We start from the raw sequence: 25,967 nt of genomic DNA, 5'->3' as shown, positions 1-25,967 counted from the left end.
GAAAATAAATTTTCAGCTCATCACAAAGATTTCCAATGTCGAAACATCTTTAAATACCGATAGCCTCAGCCTCATTCAAATCGCACGGTTCTTTTGTTTTATTGGTACGGAAGACGCCTTACTTTTGATTATTTAAGGCCTCAGCCTTATACAAACCGTACCCTTAAAAAAAAAATTTATTGGTATGGAAGATGATTAGTTCTCGGTTTAAAGTTTAGACAATTAGTCGCTCATTTAAGTGTTTCATGGTTGAAGAAATATTTTACTTCAATTCTCCCCCCCCGCCTCACCCGCCCACCCAAAAACATCAAAATAAGCTCCCTAAACACCAAATAGGCTTTCTCTCTCCCTCTCTCTAAACACCAATTATTCTCTCTCAACCAAATAGCCTCTCCCTACTCTACTCATCAACTACTTAAAAACGTTCATCACTTTTCTAACCCTCAACTCATGATGTATGTTTTGATCATTGCGGATCAAATCACCTCATCTCGGTCTAGCAAAAACAGCATTAGATTAAAAACCAATCAAAAGTAATGGATGATTCTGGCCTGTTTAACATAATTGGGTATTTATCTTATATTTTATATTTTTTAACTAACATTTTTTTTTTTTTCAAATCCCAATTCAACTAGTGATCAAACAAATTTTGAATGAACCATACTATACTACTCATCAATTTAGTGACCATTCTGAACTTCATAATACTGGTTTCAATGGGTTTCTTAAAATTAAATAAAAAATGGGCAAAATATTCAAGAATTCATCCCTTCGGAGCATTTTAATAAATTTCCCTATCAAAAAAAAAATCACAAACCATTTGAGTCCCTACCCAATTGGCATTATATGTTACGTGCTTATATTTGTATATTTTATACATCAGAAATTCCAAAATTGCACATACAATGTGCAGAATTAACAACACAGCCAATATAGTCCCAATCTCAAATGATCTAGCCTTGCTCCTAGAACTTAAGTTACACCTATGAATGTCTGCCCTCACAAAAAACACAAACATAAAAACAAAATAGTAGAAAAATTATATTCCCTTCAGCCGTGCTTCCCAATTGGGACCAATAAATTCCACCTTTCTAAGTCCTCTTTCTCTCATCGCCATTTTTTATGCTTTCTATGCCACAGATTGTTCTTCAGATTCAGAACTATCATCCGCCTCTGTAGCAGACATTAGGGATGCCGACATTATCTTTCCGGCAAACTCCAATCTCATGAGAATAACTCCCCTGTAGATTTAAGATCGCAACAAAAATCTCAATATGAAAGATAGAATGAGACTCTCAAAATCTCAATGATAAGAGTGAGTCTCTCTAAATCTCAATGATAGAATGACCCTCTCTCTCACTCTGTGACAACTAAGATTTTTAAAAAATGCCAATCGCAACAGGCTGATCCAGATCGGCAGTTGTTGAGGGGTGAACAGTGAACAGTTCGAAAGAAAATGGGTGAAGCCGGGGCTGGAGTATATAGTGCTAAAAAATGTAAAGAAAACAATTAAATAAAATGCTAGATGCTCTCTCAAGCCTATAATTTGCCCCGTTAGTGCAAATAAGCATGGACAAAGATAACCCAAGCAAGTCGGTCCTTGGGATATCTTGAAACAGAAAGCCACAGTAAGTATTCGCCTAATTTTGCACTAAATTTCCAAGCCTTCTAATCACTAGAGTTGCCTAAATAGAGAGAGAGAGAGAGAGAGAGAGAGAGGAGAAAAAAGTGTTCACAGTAGAAAGGTAAAAAGTTGGTAGTAGAAAGGTAAAAAGTTGGTAGTAAAAATGCCCTTCAATCCACAGGTAATGTAGAGACACTTAGAAGGGACTGTTAATGTGAACAATCACTTTGAGTTCCAACAGTCACAATCCACAGGTTACCAACCATTGATAGCCCAACAACCGCTATGCGCATGCCCCTTCAATCTCAACGGCTAGCTCCATAGCCGTTGGACCGCACACACGCATGCACATTGCCATCCGATGCACCTTTTCAGTTTGGGTCACGTCACGCAAAAATGGGGTGAGTCTTGAGCCCGACCCTCACACGTGCTTGGGCAAGGGGCGCCTCATGTGCCGATGCGAGTGTAAAAAGTGCAAAGTGTAGCATCAAACGCCCTCACCCTCCCACATACACGTGCGTGTCGCATGTTTCGCGAGCTCTATATAAGTGCCCACACCCTCTCATTTGTTCCATGAACATAAAGCATGAGAGTGGTCCTATATCAACACCGCTTTTCAATGTGGAACTAAAATCTACTACTTTCTCTTTCTGTTTATTGAAAACATAAACAACACCAGTAGGTATATATTATTTTGAAATATACTATAGCATTTTATTTTTGAAATATACTATAGCATTTTATTATACTAAAATACTAACACTTCCTGCTATGGCAGGTTTCGCCAATGTGAACCGGTTTTTTGATAGATAGCTTGGTTCTTTCAGAGAAACCTGTAAGCAACAGCCCCATTTTATATATTCCTTTTTATTCTTTTTTTGGTCCTCTAACATAAGAGGGCGGTTCTGCAATAAAAACGATGAGCATCAGCCCCCACTTTGTATTTTTTATTTTTTTTAACTTTTTTGAACTTTTTAATGTTAGGTTCGATAAACCAGATCACCATACCGCCGGATTGGAAATCCAGATGCGTGATCCAGATCAAAGATCCGTTTCTTAAAACCTTGCACATAACTAATGCAATGGATCACTGCATCTATTCCCCCTTACCTTATTTCCATGTTGATGATTCATTTACCAAAGAACAAGGGAAAAAACTTGAGAAAAAGATCTTGTCCATCATTCATCAAAAGAAATAAATAGGAAACTGAGAAAAAGCAACACGACGGAATTGTATTTAGGCATCAAACTTACATCGCGCTGCGTGACTGTATGGAAATATCACGAACCTTGATTCTGTTGACAGTTCCACTTTGGCTAACCAAAACTACTTGTTCATCACTTTCACCATCAGCTATGACAACAAACAAGTAAACTTTTTAGTAAACCAATTTTATGAAGAGATTCTAAGGATATTTAGGGAGAGGAAACAAAATATTAAGGCTTAGTTCCATAAAATGCAATCAAAGATTGAGTTCCAAAACACACACAAAGACTTCGCATATCTATAGACGGTTATGATACCTATACATGGAAATATATTTTACCTGACAACGAAAATCCAACAGCAAATACAGCAGCCAGACCATCATTGGGAGGAAGCTGCAAGGAGAAGAAAAAGAAGCCACATAGTGAATTGTGAAATATGTAATCAAAACACACATGGGCATTGGTGGAAAGAGAGAAAGCGAGCCGGCAAGTGAGAGAGAGAGAAAGAGAGAGATAGGCCCGCACCCTCGGGTGGGCGGAAGAACCATCATCGGGAGGAAGCTGCCACATTGTCAATTGTGAATCACATGAACAGAAACTCACGTGCATGGTTTTAGATAGATCGATAGACACACACACATACAGAGATTGTTTAAGAAGCCCAAAAAAGGGGCACACTCATACAAATGAGCTTAATTGGGGCCTGCTTGGATGACGGTTAATCTTATAAAAAATAGGCTATTTTATTTGGAATTAATATACTTCACATAATACTATTTTGTTGACTATTTGATACACACCTTGTATTATATATAGTATTACTTAGTTATCTGACTTTTCAGTGATTTCAATTATTTTTTTAATTATTTTAGGCTAAGTACATGAGATTTTCAACAAATTATTATTAATAACATAAAAACAGCTTTCCAAAAGATAAATTTATATGTATAACTGCCCATAAAATAATCTCATATTATTTTGTGTAGACACCACCAACCAAGATATAATTCATTATCAGAATTAATTTTATTGATACAGTGTATTCTAACACAGTATGTTAATAGGTGGAATAATATAAATCAAATTAGAGAGGACATGCAGATAAATATTTCTACAGTTTATTTTGACAAGAACATGCACATGTATATATAGCATATACACATAAAATGCTCATTCGATCTGACTTGGGCTTTTGAATGTCTTATTTGCAACCAACACAGAAAAGAGGACTGATATTACCTTGTAGCCTATCACACCCTTCCTCCTAAACCTCGTCATCCGAAAGCTGCTCACAGGCACACGCTTGCCATATCCACTCTCAGTCACAAAAAGCAGCCATGGAGCACTCAGATCTTTACCCCTGCAAATGATTCAACGACGGATATACATATAGAAATCATCCAAAGAAAAGGAAGAAAAACATGTAGATAAAAGAAATCATAAAGCACACATCAAATGGTCAGCAATCCAAAATAATTGATCACGAGCAACTGTAGAAAGCACAAAATAACAACCGATATAATGGATCAACAAGCCATTGTATAGATCTTTACCAATCAACAGAAACAGACACTTGTAGAACTAGATAATTAAACCAATTGCATGGAATTCTAGGGTTTCTTACTCTTTCTGTAGGTTTTTCTGCATGGCTGCTGGAATTATGTCCATAGATGCCATTCGGTCTCCATCCTTCAGTCTCATGGAAACCACTCCCCTAGCAGTTCTTCCTATTGCTCGAAGCTGGAAATGGATGCCACAACCAAAAAACAAAAACACAAAAGATACACGATATTATCAGCTGGAAGGGCATGCCAATGTCCTTAATTGTCTCCATAACACACTTAAGTAGCCAGTCATGAATATTCTTTCTCAGGGAGTTTAAATTCCAATATGCTACAGAAACCATAGTTCATCTCATATTTTTTATAACTATTTGATAAAATGATGAAGTGTGAGAGAGGGGGATCAGAACAGAAAATGACCCTGTCGAGGGACCCACCATCTACATGACTGCCCATCATTTCATCACCAGCGTTGACCTCAAAGAATATGTTTTCCATAAACTATGGTTTTCCATAATCCATTACTTTACGGCATACTTTTCCTTCTTTGATGGAAGAGGGGATGTGCATTGGAAAGGAAAGTTGGATTTGTACTAATGGAAGGTTCCTGAGGAATAACAGCATAGAGTTCATCTCCAGAAGCCTTATTTGACAAGATCAAGACAGCGATCATCTTTGGGGCCTCAAATCACAGGCGATTCAAAGGATTTCCTCCATTGGCTTTCCACTCAGACTGGCTGGTCATGCTCATCCTCACCCATCCCCGTATCTCTCGCGCATCTCTGTGGGGACCACCCGAACCAGGCTTCCTAAAACTCAATTTTGATGGCTGCTCCCTTGGCAACCCAGGACCTGCTGGCAATGGTGGCCTCTTTAGGGACCATGAATGCTCCATTCTGGCCTCCTTTTTTAAGCATATCGACCACTAAGACTCCCAAACAGCTGAGGCCCTAGCCCTCCTAGAAGGCCTCAAACTTTTCGACCAGCCATGGAGCCCAGCCTTGACCATCGAAAGTCATTCCAGCAACGTGATATCCTCAGCCTCTGGTTCTGCAACTTGTCCTTGGTCCCTGGCACACATGTTCGATGAAATCTCGCACTGTAGCAGGGGCTTTAATCACTGCGGTCATCTTTGGGGCCTCAAATCACAAGTGATTCAAAGGATTCCCTCCATCGGCATTCCACTCAGACTGGCTAGCCATGCTCATCCTCACCCATTCCAGTATCTCTCGCATATCTCTGTGGGGACCACCCGAACCAGGACTCCTAAGACTCAATTGAGATGGTTGCTCCCTTGGCAACCCCAGACCTGCTGGCATTGGTGGCCTCTTTAGGGACCATGAAGGCCCCATTCTGGCCTCCTTTTTTAAGCATATCGACCACTCAGACTACCAAACTGCTGAGGCCCTAGCGCTCCTAGAAGCCTCGAACTTTTCGACCATCCTTGAAGCCCAGCCTTGACCATCGAAAGTCATTCCAGCAACGTGATATCTTCGGCCACTGGTTCTGCAACTTGTCCTTGGTCCCTGGCAGACATGTTCGATAAATCTCCCACTTTAGCAGAGGTTTTAATCACTTTAGGGACTCTTGGACCCCCACCTCCCCACGCACTGTTCTATTGCCACACCCCTCGGAGGTTTTGCAGAAAGCTTCCTAGTTTGTGCGTAGCCATTTTTTGGTGTATATAGCTCCTAGTTACAGAGCCCATTATTTGCACAATCCCCTCTTTTTAATACAAATGTTAAACTTTCTCACCAAAGAGAGAGAGAGAGAGAGAGAGAGAGAGAGAATAAATCTAGTTATATTAGCTATGCATAGTCACAAATGCAAGGGCATGCAGTCGCATGTGTCTAGAATTCATTTTTAAATTTATTACATTATGATTTTATTCTTTAATAATATAAACATGTCCAAAGTTAGGAGTATCCATCATTCTAGCTCCCAGCATTCTAGTTTGTTGTAATAGGTTCAACACATACTTTCTCTAAGAGACCTTCTTTGACTTTGTTACTTTGTGGTTCCAAACTGTACTAAACAAATATAAAATAAGGACTCGATAAAGGATTTGCAACTCACAGTTTCGCAAGAGCTTAAAAGAACCATTCCACTCTGAGAAGCCATTGCAATGAGGTCATCATTTGAGCAGAGACGGACCCATTTCAGCTCATCACCAGGAACCTGCCAAATCAGATCAAACACACTGATGAAAACTACCTGCTCAATTAGGCATTGAATTGAAAACTAATTGACAAGAGGAAAAGGGAACAACCAGCTGAATCGCTATAATCCCAGTTATTCTTATCGCAGAGAAGAACTCCAGAGAAATCTTCTTGATGAACCCTTTTGCAGTTAGCATTATTAGATATTGGTCCTTCACAAATTCACTGACCGGAATAACAGATGTTATTCTCTCACCATCAGATAATGATAATATCTGCATACACAGAAGAAAAATAAAGGGGAAAATAAGGTGTCAAGTAACTAAATGGCATAAGACCAATTGCATATTAATGAAGGCGCTATCACATTATTTTCCTTTTTTTTTAGTAGTAGGGTAGACACATTCTTCCCTGCAGAAAATCTTTACATGCGACGAAAGAAAACATCAAGCGAGATTTAAGTTTAGGAAACCATGTATTACAAAGTGCAAATACATTTTGATAGTGAGACAATATAGTAGAGTACCTGGACCAGGGGTGTACCTGCAGCAGTCCTGGTACACTCCGGTATTCGAAAAGCACGGGCAGAGTACACAATTCCCTTATCACTGCAAAAACCATATGATAAATTTAATGGTACACAACCATTATTAAGGACACAATACTCAGAAAATATTCTAAGCCACTGTAAAATTTGAGTCAGAAGCTGCCATGACCCATCCCATATGAGAGATAAGTACTCATTAAATACAACAGGTTGCAAACAGTTTGAAACCCATTATTATGTTCCATAAAGCAATGGAGTAGCATCACAGTACCACACTCTACACAGACTGAAGGGACCTTGATGCAGATCAAAATTTGGTTACCACCCATTAATCGCCCAAATACTGCTGGTCCAGGTGCTAGAGTTCAGGGCGCAGCTCAACTCTCCGTTGTTTCAAGTGCGGGGAGCCAGGTCACAAGGCTAGAGACTGTAGAAAGCCGAACAGCAGTCCTGATAAAAGCAAGCAACTCATGCTAGTGGATGAGAACCTAGATGATGCTGATGGGTATGATGGTGATCCAGTTTATCGTGAGGAACCAGATGAGGATGATCTTGTCTATGGAGATGTTGGAGAGTCCTTAGTTATTCGAAAGAGCCTACTAACACCCAAGCAAGAAACCCACGAGGATTGGTTGAGGACTAATATTTTTCACACCATCTGTACCATTGGAGGCAAGGTGTAAAAGCTTATTATTGATAGTGGAAGTTGTGAGAATGTAATCTCACAAGATGCGGTCACAAAGCTCAAGCTAGGCACAAAAAAGCATCCCCAACTATATAAGCTTACTTGGTTCAAAAAGGACAATGAGGTACGAGTGGAAAGTAGATGCCATGTTTCTTTTTCTATTGGAAAGAAATATTGTGATGATGTATGGTGTGATGTGGTTGCCATAGATGCTTGTCATCTATTATTGGGTAGATTGTGGCAATATGACCGTAGAGCGATACATGATGGGAGGAGGAACACATATACTGTTTGGAAAGATAGTAATAAAATTGTGTTAGCTCCCATGAAAAAGAAAATTACGCCTAAGCCTAAACCAGGGGAGGGTGCAAATTTACTCTCAATGGCTAAATTTATGGAAGACGTTCAGGAGACTGGGTTAATGTCTGCTTCGGTGGCTCATGAGGAGGGTTTAGATTCCATAATTCCAGAGATCGAAGATGGAGAAAAAGATGCATACGTGGTGTGCCCTGAGGTTCAGTTTGATCAATTTCAGCAAGTTTATGGGGCTGAAAAGTCAGCATATAATGAGCCTTTCCTCAAGGGTTTCTCAGTTTCTAAGTACAATCATTATGGTTTGTTTAGGGCAGTAACCCACAAGTCACAGGATCATGCTTGTAATGTTCGAATTGAAGAAGGATGTGAGGAAATTTTGATTTTATCGCATTTTAAAACTCAAGATTGAGTTTTCTCCAACCAAAGGAGAATGATGCGGATCAAAATTTGGTTGTTACAAAAATTTAAATATATTTTTGTTAATTTAACTTTTAGAGGTTGGGTAGAATTTCTATTTTTGTTTTATAAAGTTAATTTTCAGAAATAGGATTTAATAGGATTTTTAGGTTAGTTTGATAAAGTCTATTTATTTTAGGTAAGTGCGTAGAAGTATAAGTCTTTTTCAGATCCGATCTTGTGCATGGTTTTTTTTTTTAGGAAAATAGGAGGTAACCAATTTTAGCTTTAGAGATGCGTATCTCTTTATTAGTTGAGGAATACAAGGTTTATCTCTACATTTTTTATCTTTAGGTGAGATAGTAAAGTATGGGTAGAGGTGGCCTTCGAATCACGTGAATTGTAAAGGGATAAAAGTTAATTTATTTAGCAAGTTAGTACTTAGTGGATGAGAAAAAAAGAATAGCTATTTTTTTAAGGGAAATAGGAATTATCTTTTTTTGTAGGAAGAGTACATCTTTTTAGGAGGTTTCGAAGAGAATTCTTTTATTAAAAGGGATGCATGTTATTTTAAAGAGGGATTGAATTTTATGAATCAAAAAAATTGATCTTTGAGATCGTGTAGAGTGAGAGAGAGAGAGAGGGTCATTTGTGAGCGTTTTTTCTTCTCCTTTGCTTGTGACCCGTGTCAGAATACTCATATCCGCACATTTTGTTCTTTCTTCTTGTGATTTCCTTCACGATTTTTAATTCTCTCTCTAAATGCGGTTAATTTTTCCAGTGTTGTTCGCCGGTAAATTTTATATTGCGTCAAACCTTAAATGTCAGAGCTGAGTAATTGAATGCAAAAAATCGAAGTGAATTAGTTTGTTATCTTTTAGAAACCAACACTTGTCATATTCAAACTTTGATTTGATATTAAGTCATAAACTTCGAAAAAAAAGGAGCTGTACACTGAGAATAACATTGTTTTGTCCAGTGAGGATAATGATGCCCACTAAGATGCTCACCAAGGTAACTACCAGTCTACCGCAACAATAGCCATGCCAAACACGCATTCAGTTCTTGAGAAAATAAAAAAATTTTCAAATTAAGAAAAAGTCATTGACAACATAAACAGGAAACAGCACAAAACCAAAACCATGGCATATCATAGGAGGATGACATTTCAAATGGTTTGTAAGTTTCTGAAGGAAAGATAACACAATTGACGTACAACGGAATAGAGGTTTTACCTGAAATAAAGAACATGATCATGGGCATGGCAGACAATGAAGTCAGACAAGGCATCATTTACACGCATTTTCCCAACAGATTTTCCAATTGTTCCACGGTTCTGTAAACTAAAAGTGTTGGGCCTCATCCGTTTAACATAGCCTTTCTCACTGAAAACCTAAAAGATGTTACAGATTGAGGAAATTAAACGTTCAGCAGTATTGTGGCAATAGTGGTCCTTTGCTGACAATGGGGGTTTCTTATGTTTACTGATCACTTGAGTTTAAAAATAATAGATCCAGACTAAAACTCAGATCAATGCATTCAATTTCATGAAAAATACAATGAGTTCCATACCAGAAGCATTTCTTCATTAGGAATAACATCAATTTCTTCCAGTTGACTGCCATCTCCTTCTTCCAGTGATGAACGTCTTGGCGTTCTGAATTTGTTCTTTACTTCAATAGCTTCTTGTTCTATCATCTAGCGTAAAAAAAACGACAAGCCAGCACAAGAAAAATATAATGAAGAAAAGCATATGCACACAACAAACACAAAAGAAAAATAACATTGACAACATTCAATAGATGTCTTTGTAAACACAAAAGTGCACAGCGCATGCTGCCCGCCCACACACCCACGAGCAAGCACACACCAAAACAAACAAAATTCATGTCCCTAACTGCAGCAAATTCATTAGGAAAGCCATCTAATAGACCATCTATAATTAAATGGAAATATTTTACGCTAACAAGAATATTATAAGTTCCTAATTGTGATTCCATTAAAATGTCAATGACAACTGTCAACATCAGCCACATCTCCCAACATAATGCATGCATACCATAGGGGCACCAAACTTTTTTCTTTTTTTTTTCTTTTCTAGATAGGTACCGAATATATGTCTACCACTAGCAATCAGAAAATAAGACACAAAATAGTTATAACAAAAGATATCTCTCGTACAAAAGAATATAAAATGCTCAAAAGGCCATCACACAATTAGATATATTATAGTTATACAGAAGCCTCTGGCTCATGCCCACCTGCTTTCATTTGTAACAGGACGGCTATGGGAAAGCAGTAAAAAAAGCAGCACAAGGACAAATCTGATATAAGTGAAGTATAGAAGCAAAGTAAAGAAAATACTTGCCATGGTATAAGAATTAAAAACGAAAAACAGGAAAATCATATGAAAATATAAAATAGTGAAAACAACCCAAACACTAGGGGGCATAAGTAACAAGTCACAGAAAGAAAACCTATCAAAAGAAAGTCAAAGAGGAATAAAAAAAGAATATAGTTGAAGCATAGAAATAATGTGCAGAAGTCATGTCTAATAGACTAGCCCGCTAAGTCAAAACATGAAGCAGAAAGACTTAGCTGTGTTTATATGACTAGGCAAAAGGGAGTCAGTGGTGACTAACATAAGTCAACTTATGAAGGTTTTTATGAATGGTGGGTGGTTTAAAAATTAAAAAGTAAAAATAGGAAAAATACATTGACAAAGTTAAAATAAGAAATATATAACATTAAGAAATGGGCAAATGACAAATCAGAGCATGGAATTCCAGCATAAGTCATCAAAGTTGCAACCAGTCAAAAGTTTTTTGGACAATTTTACCAAAACATACCATATTAGAAAGGGATTGTATACCATGAGACCATTTACCTTATGTTTAAGGAGGTCACAATTACTTACAACCGTCCGATGTGAAATCTGATAGCTTAGGTGTGTCACAAAGTTCGATAAATTTTCTTTTGATTTTTGAGTTTGGTCAATAAAATAAATGCAGCCACCCAATTTCACATCCAATGGTCAAAATTAATTGTGACCACCTTGTACCAAAGGTAAATGCTCGTAATATACTTTCCCTATTAGAAAAGGATTCAGAGGACAGAATTGGTAAAATAATATTTGGGATCTTTTCCGCCTTGCTTGGACAGAGCATTTATTACCAAATATGCCCTGCTTACTCCCTCACCCATTAAGGAGCGCTGAAGGAACAGTTTAAAAACTCACAAGACATTGCTGGAGTACAATGTCATGTGAGTTTTAAAAGCTAACAAGACATTGAAAAGCATTTTAAAAGGAAAAATACATGACATTCACCTGATATACAAGTTTTTTGCTTGACAAGAGTTCATTCAGCTTAGAAATCTGTTCCTTCAAAGACTCACCTTCTTCCACAAACTTTTTCCTCTGCATCATATTAAGACAACACAGTTTGTGTCATACTTGCACAAAACAAATAGAAACCAGATCTATAGTTGTCAAGAAACGAAACCAAATATCACACTTCAATAACAAAAAACCTCAAGAGAAGTAAGTTTTCTCAAGGTTATGTCCAATAAAGCCTCAGCTTGTTTATCCGAGAGGTTATATGCTGCAAAAAAGGAATATACTAAAATCAGTTCAACCTAATTATTTTTCATGGCACCAAGCTAGATATAAACACAAAGCATACAAAAGGGACAAATAAATTCTGAGCACATGCATATGAATAATACAAATAGTTTAACTCCAACAGCCATACTATAGAAACAAGTCGTTCATTGAAGAAAAGAAAAAAAGAAGAAATACATACTAAAATACAAACAAAGAAGTGTTAAATAAAACATAACATTCATCGTCATCATCATAGCCTTTTTCCAATTAATTGGGGTCGGCTACACGAATCTTGGTCTGCCATTCTGCATTATTAAAAGTCATTCCCTCAGTGAGGCCATAAATCCCCATATCTTTTCGGACTACTTCCAACCATATCATTTTGGGCACTACCCTTTTTCCTTTCCAGTCCTTCCACTTGAACCAACTCGCACCTCCTAACAGATGTACTTGGTCGGCACCACTCATGGTCAGGCCACCTAAGTCTACTATCTCTCATCTTATCACCTATTGGTGCCACACCTAAATTCTCCCGAATGAATTCATTTCGAATTCTATCTCTTATTGTCTTGCCACTCATCCATTTCAACATCCTCATCTACGCTACACTCCTATGGGTATATTGTTTTTTGTCCGCCCAACATTCCAGCCCATAAAGCAAAGCTGGTCTCACCGCTGTCTTATAGAACTTGCCCTTCAGCTTCATTAGTATATGGCGATCACATAAAATTCTAGTTGCACATCTTCACTTTGCCCACCTAGCTCCAATTCTGTGTGCGACTTCTTCCTTAATATCTCCATTTTCCTGGATTATTGACCCAAGTTATCGAAAGTGCAGTCTTTTTTGTACCAAAAAAATATAACATTAAACTTTTTTTATTGTCGAAATTAGTGATTTACAAAACAGATCTCAAACCCGGAGCGAGCCCCCAAAAACAGGTCCAGATCGATGAATCGACGGTCCGGATCGCCATTTTACAATGTGGAAAAAACAGTGCACCAACAAAAGCAACGAACCAACCAAAAACCAGTCTGTATCAAATTAGCGGTCCTGATCGTCGTTTTACTATAGAGAATCATCATTTTACTATGCAGAACCGCCAGTTCCCTTCTAGACTCGGCCTTTTTCCTATATATATGTAAAACCAGAATAGGATGACCGATTCCCGAGTCAAACGGTGTGATTTTGTACCAACCATATGTTTTTTAAATCATTGGTCAAAATATAGCATCAATATATCACATCAAACATTACAAACCAATTCTTGATAGAAAAAAAAAATTATAAACCACTAAAATACATCTTGTCATACAAATCTAAGCGTGAAACAATTATTAGGAGCATTGGAAGAAAAAATAAAGCCTTTTAAACAATATAGGTAGGGAGTGACTAGCTTTGGTGTAAAATCCATCTACAAGATCTATATACACAAAGGCATCCACCTTTGGGGAACAATGTTATTTCCTCAATTCGTCAACACAAGATTCTACATGTTCTGAAAGTTTAATGCATGCCACAATTATGTGCCCCACCACATTGAAACTCGTCTTTGTTAAAGCATTTTGTTGAAGAACAATATTTGTAATTGAAATAGAATATTTCACCTAATACCACAGTAATAAAAAGCAACACAATTTGGGTTCCACGTGGCCTCGTACTGCAATCCAAAAAAAAATCCAAATAATTTGAATAAAAATTCTAAAACTAAGAAATTATACCACATGGAGGTCCACACCTTAATATCACTTATTTATTAGGTACCGATATCTTTCTATACTTTTGTTTTATCAATTCATAATGGTGTAATAATGCCGAGATAGTGGACTCAAATGCAATCATACAAAATCATTATTTATTTTGGTCTAGATATGCTTCTAAAGCATCCACTGCACACACGTTGAAGTATCCATGCATCATATGGTAACATGATCATTTCAAAATTCTGCAATAATTATTTTGTGCATTAAAAGATGGCTTGTTTGGTGTATCCTATCCTTACAAGAATCTTGGCCTTTGCCTGGCTTGCTTGCTGGAATACACCTTCACTATTGAACATCTCTAGTGTAGGAATATGCAAATCCTGATAATGTGCATCATGTGCCAGGAGACAATCAGTGGACCACCTCCTTCTTCATTGTCGTTTCGCAAGGGAGTTGTGGTCCCCTTTGTGCTAGTGCTTTTTGAACTGTCTTGGTTTGACCCCTGCTTCTGTGACTACTTGTTCTCCTCCATACCCATACCCCCAAAAAGGGGATGATTATTGTCACAATCATGCTTAACTGCTAGCTTGCGGAGTATTTTGGAAGGAATAAAAAATTTATAATCTTCTGGCAAATTAGAGTAGAATTGACTCAACAATAAAAGATTCAAGACCAAATCAATGTATGGGCACATTACCAGGTTTCCAAGGGGCTTATTTCATGAGGATTGGACGACAGTCACCTTTGAGCTAATTTAGGGTAAGCCTGAGCCACAGATGACCTAAATCCCACTGCCACCCAAGGGCAATGACAGTTCTCACGTGGGAACCATGATCATGGTAGAAAGCTATACCCTTAGAACTATATCGTGGGCAAAGGAAGGGAAGCACTTTTCTCTGGCATCTAACTATGATTTCTTATGAGATAGAGGACATTGGATCCTCTCGTCTCGTTCTCATTCTCCCATCACATACGTAAAGAAGCAACGGAGATTATCAATATACTACTAGCCAATGAAGGTGATCTATGAATGCACTTGTTACCTTGTTGGGTATCTCAAATCATCAAGATGCCATCACAGCATCTCTTAGAGACCAAAATTATCTGGTAATTTCCTATCACTATAACAAAATTTTCGTTAATGACAAAAAAAACTAACTCTCAAAAGAAATAGACTTAGAAAATAATGTTCAGAATTCAGGAATTTAAAAAAAAAAAAGAAAAAAAGAAGAAAGAATGTACTTGGTACTCCGTCATTCATATAAGACAGCATTCTCTAGGCAAAAATAAAACTCTGACATCATACAATAGGGCTTTATGGCAGTATGAATGTGCCAAATTCACAATATAATGCTAATGATGAACTAAAACCCTTTGATAATATAAGAAGAATCACCAAATCACTGCAAAACATTATGAAGAACATCGAAAAGAAAGAGAATTGGTGACCTTTCTTCAAAGCAGCTGAGGCCATTGAAAGACTTGAATTTTCCCTAATTAGATGAATGACATCATCTAAATTATCGAGCCCCACTAAAATACCCTGAGTAAATAAAAGCATCGATCAACAATCAACATATATTAGATTTACGCCAACAAATAAATGGATATTAGATTTAACCAATAAATATTCAAAAGAAAAGATTGGCATCATATGAATTCTCAATATGAAAGTATTTCATATGAGTGCAATTTACGAATGTCTTACTTTTTTTCTGCAACCTACCTCAATGATATGTTCTCGTTCTTGAGCTTGTTTGAGCTTGAATCTTGCCCGCCTTTCAATAACTGAGCATCTAAAATCTAAGAAGGCCTGATATTATAAAAGGAAAGAGAGAGCAGGTGTCAGTAAATCAACACTAAATGACATCATTGGTAAACTTTCAACAAGTATCTATGCATATACCATTTGACATGTATAAAAACTGCAGAATATTAGAGCACACTATAAGCCTATTAGGAACTCAAATTTTTCTGTATCTAGTTAAAACTACCAAAAACTTGCATGCCCATTCTGACAGATGTCCAGACAAACACATGGTAAGGTGGCCACAAAAGCATACCAGCCACCCCTAACTCAAAAACCAAATCCTGACCTACTTCCATAACAAAACTCAAAAGTGCATGGTGATCCGTGTTCATGAATCAACTTTGAAATGAAGGATCGACAAAATTGTTTGACAAAAGAAGGATACCTACAGCAGTGTCAAACCTGTCCTGACATGAAGAAGATCTAGGAAAAGGGGCCATCATTGAGAAATGCATATTAGGAAAAAGATATAAACAAGTTCATTTGAAATTATACATAGAACTCATGAAGTATCTTGCAAGAGCATGTAACTTGCGAGACCATACAATTCCAAATACAGCTGATAATACTGCAAACAATGGATTGGATATACAGCCTCTATATCTTATGATGTTGACCATATTAGTAATATCAGAAAAACAAAATCTTATGTTTTAATATGTAGGAATTCATCACATGCCAAATTACATTAGCTTCTCCCAAATTGAGAATACACGACCAGATCATGAAGTTTTTGACATTCTATGCAGCCACTTAGATTCAAGAGCATCCCTCCGAAGTTTCAACTTTGCATTGACGCCGTCTCCAGTCCCAGCCATCAAAGCTATGCTATACGCAAACAACATACACTACAATACCTCATCCTATAGATGGCTAATTAATTCGTTTATGACCAAGGAAAAGAGATATGGAATCAACATTGACCCGTGATGTAGGCCTGCCATCAACAAAAATTCACATCTCTCCACTACTTGTCCTCACACTAGTTTGCACTCCCTCGTACATCTCACTTACCATGTCAATCTGGAGACTCCTTTTTTTTTCCAACACCCACCAAATTAATTATCTAGGTACCTTATCATATGCTTTCTCTAAATCAATAAAGACTATGTGGAGGCCTTTTCTCTTTTCCCTAAACTTCTCAATCAATTAACTAATTGGGAAAATAGCCTCAATGGTTGAACTCCCTGGCATCCTTGGCACACATTCTTTTAGGTATGAATAGAAAAAAGCAATACCTGAAGCACTCAATAATCTATAATAGCACTCAATAATCTATAATCTATAAATAGCAAAAGCAAAATAGAAAAAAAAAAATTAAAAGTTCCAACCACAAAAATGAACGGAATACCTGAAGCATCTCTTTCAAACCCATCAATTTGGGTTGCCCATCAAGTATACTGCAAACATCATAAAGGAACAGGAATATAAAAAACCATTCTCAGTGAATCAATTAAAAGAAATTCGAAGAAATATCAAAACATGTGCACAAGCGTACAATAATTTCTCAAGCTCAAGCTACCTATATCTCTTTGTCAAGATGAATAATCATTAAGTGGTGCAACCAGCAGGAAAAGAGGGACAGGCAAATAGGAAAAAATATCATAATTGAAACTGTAAATGGCTTTTCAAAACCTCCCACATGATCATTCTTTCCAACTTTTCAACATAGAAGTAAATAAAGAAACTCTATTATTGTACTACCATAGCATGGCAAAGGTAACCACATTAAGATTCAAAATCAACACAAGTTCAAATTTTGGTTTAGATGCAACTAACCCCACCATGTTGCAGCTAAAGCTCGACTGAAGTACAGTTAGTTTGTACAGCTTGTTGAGAACAATGGATGGATCAGACCCCTTCTTTAACTGCCACCAAAATGTCCAATGATAAAACCATTACAATGAGAGAACTATGGCAATCCAATAAGCTTCTTATAGATTACAGTATACAATAACACAAACATATCAAATTTTCCCCCAAAAAAACTAGACCACCATAAATGCACAAGACATGCAAACCTCAATCACTATCCGCATTCCAGATCGATCACTCTCATCACGAATATCACTTACACCCTCTATGCTCTGCAAAAATAAAGAATAAACAAAACATCCTTGCCACGTTCAGATATGCACATTGGAAGACTGAGAAACTACATAAACCCCGGTTCAAATAACTCCTATTCCATTATGGTTTGAAGATGTCACAAGGGTCCATTGTTTTGTTATGTAAGTTTCATGTTTTAAGTTTTCCTTCATGGACATTAAAGAGCAAAAGAAAATCAACCACATCCCGTGGTTAATCCACATACAATAACAAACGTGTTGTACAGAACAAGTTTGTCAATAAGATGATTTGGTATGCAATGAAGAAACCGAAAAGGAATACATAATACATAACCTTGTCTTCCACAAGCTCAGCAATTTTCTCCACTAAGGAAGCCTTGTTGGTTTGATAAGGTATCTGCATGTGGTAACAAAGACGATCATTTGAAAATCTGATTGGAATGACAGTAGCATCTAGAGAGATGGAGGAGAGAGCGCGATACATAGAGTGATTAAACAAGAAGCAAAGAAAGTATACAAAAATATCTAGAAGAAAAGAAATGCAAAACGTAAATACCTCTCTAATTACAAGAGCGGAGAGCTTGCCTTTTGCATCAAGCACCTCCACATCGGTCTTTCCTCTGACAACTATACGCCCACGACCAGTTCGATAAGCATCTAAAATCCTTCACGAGAAGAAGCTACAAATCAGAAAACAATGATGCACTCTGATCCAGATGTACCATTTTGTGAACCAAGGGAAAGACATAATAAAACTAGTATGAGGAATGCAAATCGCATACCCAATATTTCCCATAATTTCACCACCAGTTGGAAAGTCAGGTCCAGGCATGTATTCCAATAATTCTTGGAGCTTGTGTAGAAGACAAAGTTTTAAAGTTAGTAGGCCATACATGAGTGACTAAACATAAAAAAGACAATCAGAAATTGAAAGAAGCCGATACACAAACTACAGTCCAATTGAATATCAAGCCTGACTTGTAATTTTTTATTTAAATATTGACTTTAAACTGGTGCGAATGGAACTCAAGACATCACATTGCGGCACCCGCTACCGTGACCCACAGTTGCCTTGAGCTCATTTGCCCCTGTAATATTAGTCTAATGAAATAAAAATCGACTCTTAGCCTTGACGAACCGGTTCGTAAATCGAACAGCATGTGCCTAGAACATGGGCCATACTCCAGAGAGAAACAAGTAGCCCTTCAGACATTTAGGAATTGTAATTTCGGGGGTGAATAGTAATCTACCCATTTGAACAAGTGTTTTAAAGAGTTAAAAATGCCCAGATCAAAAAAATACAATATGCTTAAAAAAGAGACCATTCCACGGCTATTTTTATATAAATAAAAAATAAAAAAATAAAAAAGTCCTGTGTAACAAGGCTACAGTGCTAAACCTATCAGAAAAAAAGGTTACCGGACCAGAAACAGCCCAAGGATGGAAAGTAAAAGCAATCATCACACATGAAGATAAATAAGCAATTTCTGCAAACATTGAAAAGCAGGTCTCTTTTAGAGGAAAAAATTGACACATGAAAATGCAGATTTTTCCACATCAAAAGTCAAATTTCATTTATGGTGTTGTTCAACCAACTAAACCAATGACCACAAGAGACTTTGACATTTGCAAGAGAGTTCAGACTCTATTATGAACAATAGGAAGACCTTGTCCCGGTATAAAATTTATATTGAAGGATTCAGGTCATTTGAACTGTTTCCTGGAACTAAACACATGATGAAACCTACATCATTATAACTGCGTAACAGGGGCATGCAGCTTGCTCAATTTAAAAAGGGAATTATTAAATCACACCTAAAAATTGAACTAATTAACATCTCAGCATAGATAGGATTTGATACCTTTCAAAACCCATAATGATGTGCCCCTTGATCGGTTATATGAGATTCGATAAACAGAGTCAGGGAAATTTCAAATTAGACCAAAAGATATGATGAAATCTTGAACAGTACAAACCGTAGGTATGATTTGAAAATTTTCCCAATTAATAGCTGTTCAATTCTGTAAACTTTTGACACTATGCATCATTGGTTCTGGAATAAGAGTTGAGTCACAAATATGGCAAGAAAATGGTATTCCAAAAAAAAAAAAATGTAGCGGTACTTCAAAAACATATGACCTCATGCAACTTATTAGGTTCAAGAAAACACAACATCACAGATTTATATCCAGTGTTTCAATGGTACATACAAAAACCATTTACTGTAAGTAAAAACAGGGGCACCGAGACACATATACAACACCCAAGATTAAAAATTTTATTTTTTCGCTAAGGTAGCAGGGAAGAATAAAACTTTTAAGGAATGGAAAATATCATGTCTTACTGTAGCATCAGGATTATGAAGCAATACAGAGAGTGCATCTACCAGTTCACCAAGATTGTGAGGAGGGATATTGGTTGCCATTCCAACCTGACAGAACAGGAAATATCACAAAATTAAGAATAATTGTTTTCATTCTCTGCACGCATAGAACATAACATATGAAACTCAAAAACTAGGATGGACAATAAAGAAATTGAGTGCAAGTGCGTCTAGAACTCAAAAAACCTTTGACGCACCGCAATCCCAGAAGAACCATTCAACAGAAGGTTAGGAACTCGAGCTGGCAGAAGCGAAGGCTCTTTCTGAGACCCATCAAAGTTAGGAACGAAATTAACCTGAAACCAAATTAAACATTAGCAAGGATGTTTTAAAATATAGTGCTATTGACATAAAGTAGTACCTTTTTTTTTTGAGAAATAAGTAGTACATATGTATTTACATCCAAAGAGAATCAATCATATTCCAATTCAAGTAATGGTTTACCAATGAAAATAGAGGAAAACTCAATGAATCCAACTGATGAATGAGCCCAAAGAGCTAAAGAAATTTATGAGTACACTCTCCTCAAAATCAACCAAAGGTGGCCAAAAATGCCATTATGTTAAAGATTACTCATGATGGGCATGTTTCCAAGAAAAAAAAAAAAACAAAATAAATATTCATTATGAAAAGCAGGACATAAATTGTGAATACATTTCATAGAGATTTAATTTTTTTTTAATAGATTTAAATTTCATTAGCTTTGCGACCCAAGCATTTACTTTTATCTATCCCACTAACTGAACATTGCAATGTTAGCAATGGAAGAAAATTAAATATTCTCAAGATCGAGCACTAGGAAATAAACACTTCGAAGCACGCATCAAAAAAAAAATTTGTAAAGCTCATACGGGTCATTGAAGTTTAGATCCAGAAATAACTATTTTTTGTTTTTTCAGTTGGTTAACAATTTGTAACAACTAACACATAAGAGAATGTAAAAAACAGCCTTGAGAGACACCATGCCATAATGAGCATGAGAAAGACCATGTTTACCGTGTTTTGTTCGAGATCTGACAGAAACATAGCTTCTGTGAGTGCCTGAAAGTTTTCAAGTTAAACAAATGAGTACCTTCAAGATGATTCATCGACCAATAATCAAGAAACAAAAAAAGGAAAATGTGAAGAACAGAAAGTGACACAAATGACATATTTAGCAGAAGTTTGTAGATCAGTTGGAATCAGCACCAAGGAATCAATGATAAGGGTGTAGATAGCCCTTTCCATATAGACAAAAATTGCAGCTAGTTTCTATAGTCGATGAAACATTTGTCAGAAGAATTAAAACCAATTCCGTGCAGATCAGATGTCCAGAATAACAACAGCAAGAAATCCACATTTCCAACAGTAATTAAAAATACAAATTAAAAAATAATTCCAACATAAGCTTTCATTCAAATTCACAAACTGGGAGGACACAGCTGATTAAACAGACAGAATTGCAAATAGAGATTATTAAACAGGGAGATAGGCCAAACTAAGCACAAGCTCAAACCTACTTCCAGTCTGCATTCTGTATATCTCATTGCAGCAGGTGGATCAGCATCAATAGACCCAAAGTTCCCATGCCCTTGAATAAGTGGGCAACGCATTGAGAAGTCCTAAAAGTCACAAAACAGTATCAGCAGCTCAAATGCAAAATTCACACATCATTATGACTTCTAGACTAGGTAATAAATTGTTAAAATAATTTAAAAATATGAAGACAGAATGAAGAACTTTGTTCTTTCTTTGAAGAGGGAAACAAGGCTTCAAAAAACGTTAGGCGGCCTGCCTGGCGCCCAGCACCCCGTAGTTTTAAAAAAATGAGAAACGCCTAGCCCGCTTGGGCACCCACCTAGCCCGCCTGGGCGCCCGTCTAGCCCGCCTGGGCGCCCGCCCAGGTACATCTGCCCTTGTAGGGCTGCCTGGGTCTAGGCAGGCGGATTTTTGGTCCAGGCCGCCTAGGCGCTAGGGGGACCGTTTTTTAAAACATTGGACGGAAAGAATAACTTAATAAGTATATTTTAACAAAAACAAGAGCAATGTATTCAGTGTTTTTGAGATCAAAATGAAGAAAAAAAATCATCCATTGAAAAGTACTGAGTATTGACAAGGAAAACAATCTTATCACTTAATACTTTACGAGCAGGAAACCAAAAACAATCAAGGTACCTTAATATGGAACAAGTCATGGCCCCACCAATAACCAAGAGGCCAAAGAAAGAGCAGACAAAATAATGACGGTAGTGTGACGTTTTTAACAACTATAAATGAAAACTAAAAGCACAATGAAAGTTTGAACACGGGATTTCATGCTCGTAGCATGTCCCAAAAACCCACACTCTCCTAAGAGCATTCAAGTTCCATAAACTGCACAGTGTAGAGTTTGCAATGAAACAACTTCACAGAAGACAACATACTAAAGTCTCAACATATGCCCCAAGATTAAGCCTCAAGGGACAAATAGTACTCCTCCAGCCATCATATAATATCAAGACTTAGAGAAACAACCTCAAGAGTGCATAAGCTTCGGGATAGCCATCTAACTAAATTCAGAGAGGAACCATATTTGAATAGAATATCATAACGTATCAATAAACCTTAAATGCTACAGCGAAGTAGACATGTAGTATATTTGAAAAATAGAGAATGTAACAGACAACCACAGGAGCCAATTGGACACTTGCTCCCTCGGGTGAAACTCCATTAGGAGGATTTGTCTGATCTGAGATTTTGGGAATCACCTTAGTATCACCAGATGAATAATTTTCAAAAAAAAAAAAAAAAAAATTGATTATGAGTTTCTAAACTGATGATTCTAAAAATGAAAGGTCTTTTCGATCTGAATCTGGCGGAATGATGTTCTTTACAACAGGAAGTTTTAACGTCTGTCTTCCACTTCTTTCCTATTTTTGTTTTTCCCTGGTTGGTTGTTGGGATGCTTGAATTACATCCTCAACATTGTGACTCAAGAAATACTCATGGTTAGGTTTTTGCAAAAGATGAAAATCTTCATTTCACTCCCATGAAGTATATTATCTATTCGATATAAGATTTATATGCACAAATACAACGAGGGCAATTACATAAAACATATGTTTTTAGAGAAAACATTATGCATTGCACTCTCTAACACCATTTTATTGTATCCTGTAACTGTTAATATTTAGCAAAGGTTTAATCATGACTCTGCTAATATTTTTTTTACCCCAAAAGAAAAAACTAAATAACCAACAGTATTACATGAATCAAAATACAATGTAGTCAAAGAAAACCAATTGCATTAGACAAATGCCCGAATCCTCAAAAGTTAAAGACATTCTTTGATCAGATAAGGAGAAGTTTTGTATTATCATTCTTCTCGAGAACAAAAAGGAAACCTAATACTTCCAACAGTTAATAAATTCAAACACTTCTTTCCATGCACACTGCCAAACTGAATGCGAAATAGTACGGTATCTTAAAAGGTGCATTCACTCTAACGTACAAGTTTCTTTACTCTTGTTTTTGTTTTGGTAAATATGTACATGTTTCTTTGATGAAACCAAAAGGATGGGTATCTAATTACGAGAACCAAACTGTGAAATCATCTATGATTTACCTGGGCCATCCGGACCAATGAGTCATAGACAGCAGTATCTCCATGTGGGTGGAATTTTCCCAACACCTGCGAAAAAGGAAACATATATTCGAAATATTGAAGATAAGATAAGGCATGAACATAGAAATGCATTTATGTTTTATGATATACAATGCCCAAGAACCAAATTCCTCATATTGCTACTGAAAATACAAAACAATAGAGCTGAAGTTGTAAGTACAATATGGGGAAACTTATATAGAAATTCTTACAATAGAAGCAACCGTACCTCACCAACAACTCTAGCACATTTCTTGAACGGTTTTCGCGATGAAAAACCCAATTCATGCATTGCAAATCTGCATTAAATAGGATTCTGTATTTAGTTTTTTGCCAAATTTTCTATCTTTTTTGTTTTTCGAGAAAAGGTTTAACTTTATATATATTACGTATTGGTTGCAGCAAAGCAATATGGAAGGCATCCCACAAATTGCGTGCTCTTCAAGAAATGTTTTACGTGGATGTCTCATTTAAATAATTCAGAGAGATTTTGTACATGAAAAATCAGAGCAACAAATAGGATGCAGAGAGACAGCAGTACTCCAAATAAATTATGATGGTGTACAGAGAGACAGACATCCAACTAAGGATGGAGAGAGTTTCTACTTCTGGGGCTCGACATTAAGGAGAGAGAAAGAGACAGAGATGCGTTAGAGAGAAGTTATTCTCTAGGGCTTTTACAGTGTAGAGGGAGAAAGAGGAACCCAGTTAGAGAAATAGAAGTTCTATTATAGGGACACATAAATAGAGAGAGAAAGGGACTATTCTCACGCGATGTACAATGCAGAGAGAGGTGATTCCACTGTTTACACTATTCGGTAGCTCAGAAAGAGCAAGAAGAGGGAGTAGAGAGATAGAGCAGACAGCCAAAGGTAAATAGAGAGAGGGAAAGAGAGATCCAGCGTAGAGAGAGCACACAGGCAAGAGGCAAAAAAGATACAGAAGCCACAGAGAGAGGGAATGTAGCGAGAGCACACTGACCAGGAAATGTAGAAAGAGAAAGAGGGTTCGTTGTGCTCACATAATTCGACGATGCACCGGCTTCAATCCATCGCGAACATCAGGCAAAGCACGACCAACAAGCACAGACAAGGCATAAGCTAAGTAAGACTCGGTGGCCTCCTTGTGAAGCTCAGCCATCACAACCCTGGCCTCAAAAGCCTTCTCCTTAACCATAACCCCTCCATTTCCACCCTCTGCATCATCATTTTCCAGGGCTTTCTTTTCTCCCTTTCCTTCATCTCCGCCATCTCTACGTTTTGCCCTGACTACACCAGAGCCTTTACCAGGCCCCCTCGAAACACCAGATAAAAGCCTGACCTCCTTTTTGACAGAGAAAAACCTGTAATTAGGGGTTTGGAGGTGCGGGAAACAGGTGAAGGAGCCATGGAGTTGCAGAGAAGAATGGTGGAACCGAACTAGGGTTTTGGTTGCGAGGCGAAGGGAAGAGGAGAAGGCCATCAAAGAGGGGAAAGAAGTGGTCTTTCTACAGGCTTGAGTGGCCTGCCATTGAAGCATTTCAGAGAGAAATTATATTGCTCTTCAGGTAAGAGAGAGAGAGTTTTACGACACAGTGGAGTGCAGTGATTCTCTCTCTTAAAGAGAGAGAGAGAGAGGATTTCAGGACAGGGTACAGTTACAATGGTTGTAGATGGAGGGGTTGGGTTTAGTACAAACTGGAGTGGACTGGTACTCTTTTCTAGAGAGAGAAACTGCTAAATAAGAACAAGAATAAGAGCGAGAGAGATAAAGAGAGAGGTTTAAAGACACTGAGCGTGAACATAGACACTGGTTTTAGAGAGAGAGAGAGCGATTAAGACACTGAGCCTGAACATAGATAGAAACTGGTTTTAGGTAGAGAGAGGGTTTAAGATACTGCGCGTGAAGACACAGACACTGGTTTTAGAGAGAGAGAAGGGGGTTTAAGACATTGAGCGTGAAGATACATAGAAACTGGTTTTAGAGAGAGATTTCGCACTTTTTAGAGTACGGTGGGTAGTTGAGAGAGAAAAAGAGGCTGGTTTTAAAACCCTAAAGAGCCTCTATTCGCGCGCTACTTTGCGAGCCCACATACTGCGTTCGACACTTGGTTTGCCTCTCGCATTTGAACTCACTTAATTTCCGGCCGAATTCGTCCCCAGCGTCTATGGCCTGCTCCCGCGGGACCGCATTGTGCATTGACTCCCTCACGCAAAAAAGCGGTAGATTTTTTATTGTATTTTGAGGGAGGGAGGGAGGGGAGTTATCAAAATACTTACATGAAATCAACTGTTTGATATT

At 37.4% G+C, this 25,967-nt stretch overlaps 1 protein-coding gene across 6 annotated transcripts; it reads right to left on the bottom strand.

Annotated features, from left to right (window-relative positions):
• Positions 1-819: 819 nt before the first annotated feature.
• On the bottom strand, positions 820-25,764 carry GYRA (DNA GYRASE A). Of its 6 annotated transcripts, none has more exons than XR_016040109.1 (27): positions 24,709-25,764; positions 23,917-23,986; positions 23,649-23,714; positions 21,565-21,666; positions 21,062-21,106; positions 20,263-20,361; positions 20,027-20,113; positions 18,464-18,534; positions 18,238-18,346; positions 18,016-18,078; positions 17,634-17,699; positions 17,392-17,480; positions 16,964-17,012; positions 15,529-15,615; positions 15,252-15,345; positions 12,029-12,099; positions 11,826-11,915; positions 10,070-10,195; positions 9,733-9,890; positions 7,098-7,162; positions 6,665-6,829; positions 6,472-6,573; positions 4,458-4,573; positions 4,073-4,193; positions 3,172-3,226; positions 2,879-2,978; positions 820-1,241 (listed from the first exon to the last, which is right to left on the bottom strand). XR_016040109.1 is itself a non-coding variant. In XM_006829807.4 (27 exons), the coding sequence occupies exons 1-27, from the start codon at positions 25,203-25,205 to the stop codon at positions 1,130-1,132; spliced, it is 2,892 nt and encodes a 963-aa protein (XP_006829870.3). In that variant the 5' UTR covers positions 25,206-25,764; the 3' UTR covers positions 820-1,129. The 6 variants fall into 6 exon arrangements, 3 of the variants coding, with proteins under 3 accessions (XP_006829870.3, XP_088701990.1, XP_020517571.1); XR_016040132.1 differs by having other exon boundaries at positions 2,914-2,978; XM_006829807.4 differs by having other exon boundaries at positions 7,081-7,162.
• Positions 25,765-25,967: the final 203 nt, after the last annotated feature.

Source organism: Amborella trichopoda, chromosome 1 (genome assembly GCF_054954075.1).
Source record: "Amborella trichopoda isolate Santa Cruz 75 chromosome 1, AtrichopodaSantaCruz75HAP2 v2.0, whole genome shotgun sequence".
NCBI lineage: Eukaryota > Viridiplantae > Streptophyta > Magnoliopsida > Amborellales > Amborellaceae > Amborella > Amborella trichopoda.
Note: the sequence above shows the minus strand (reverse complement) of the source record. Positions and strands in the feature narration are given on the sequence as shown.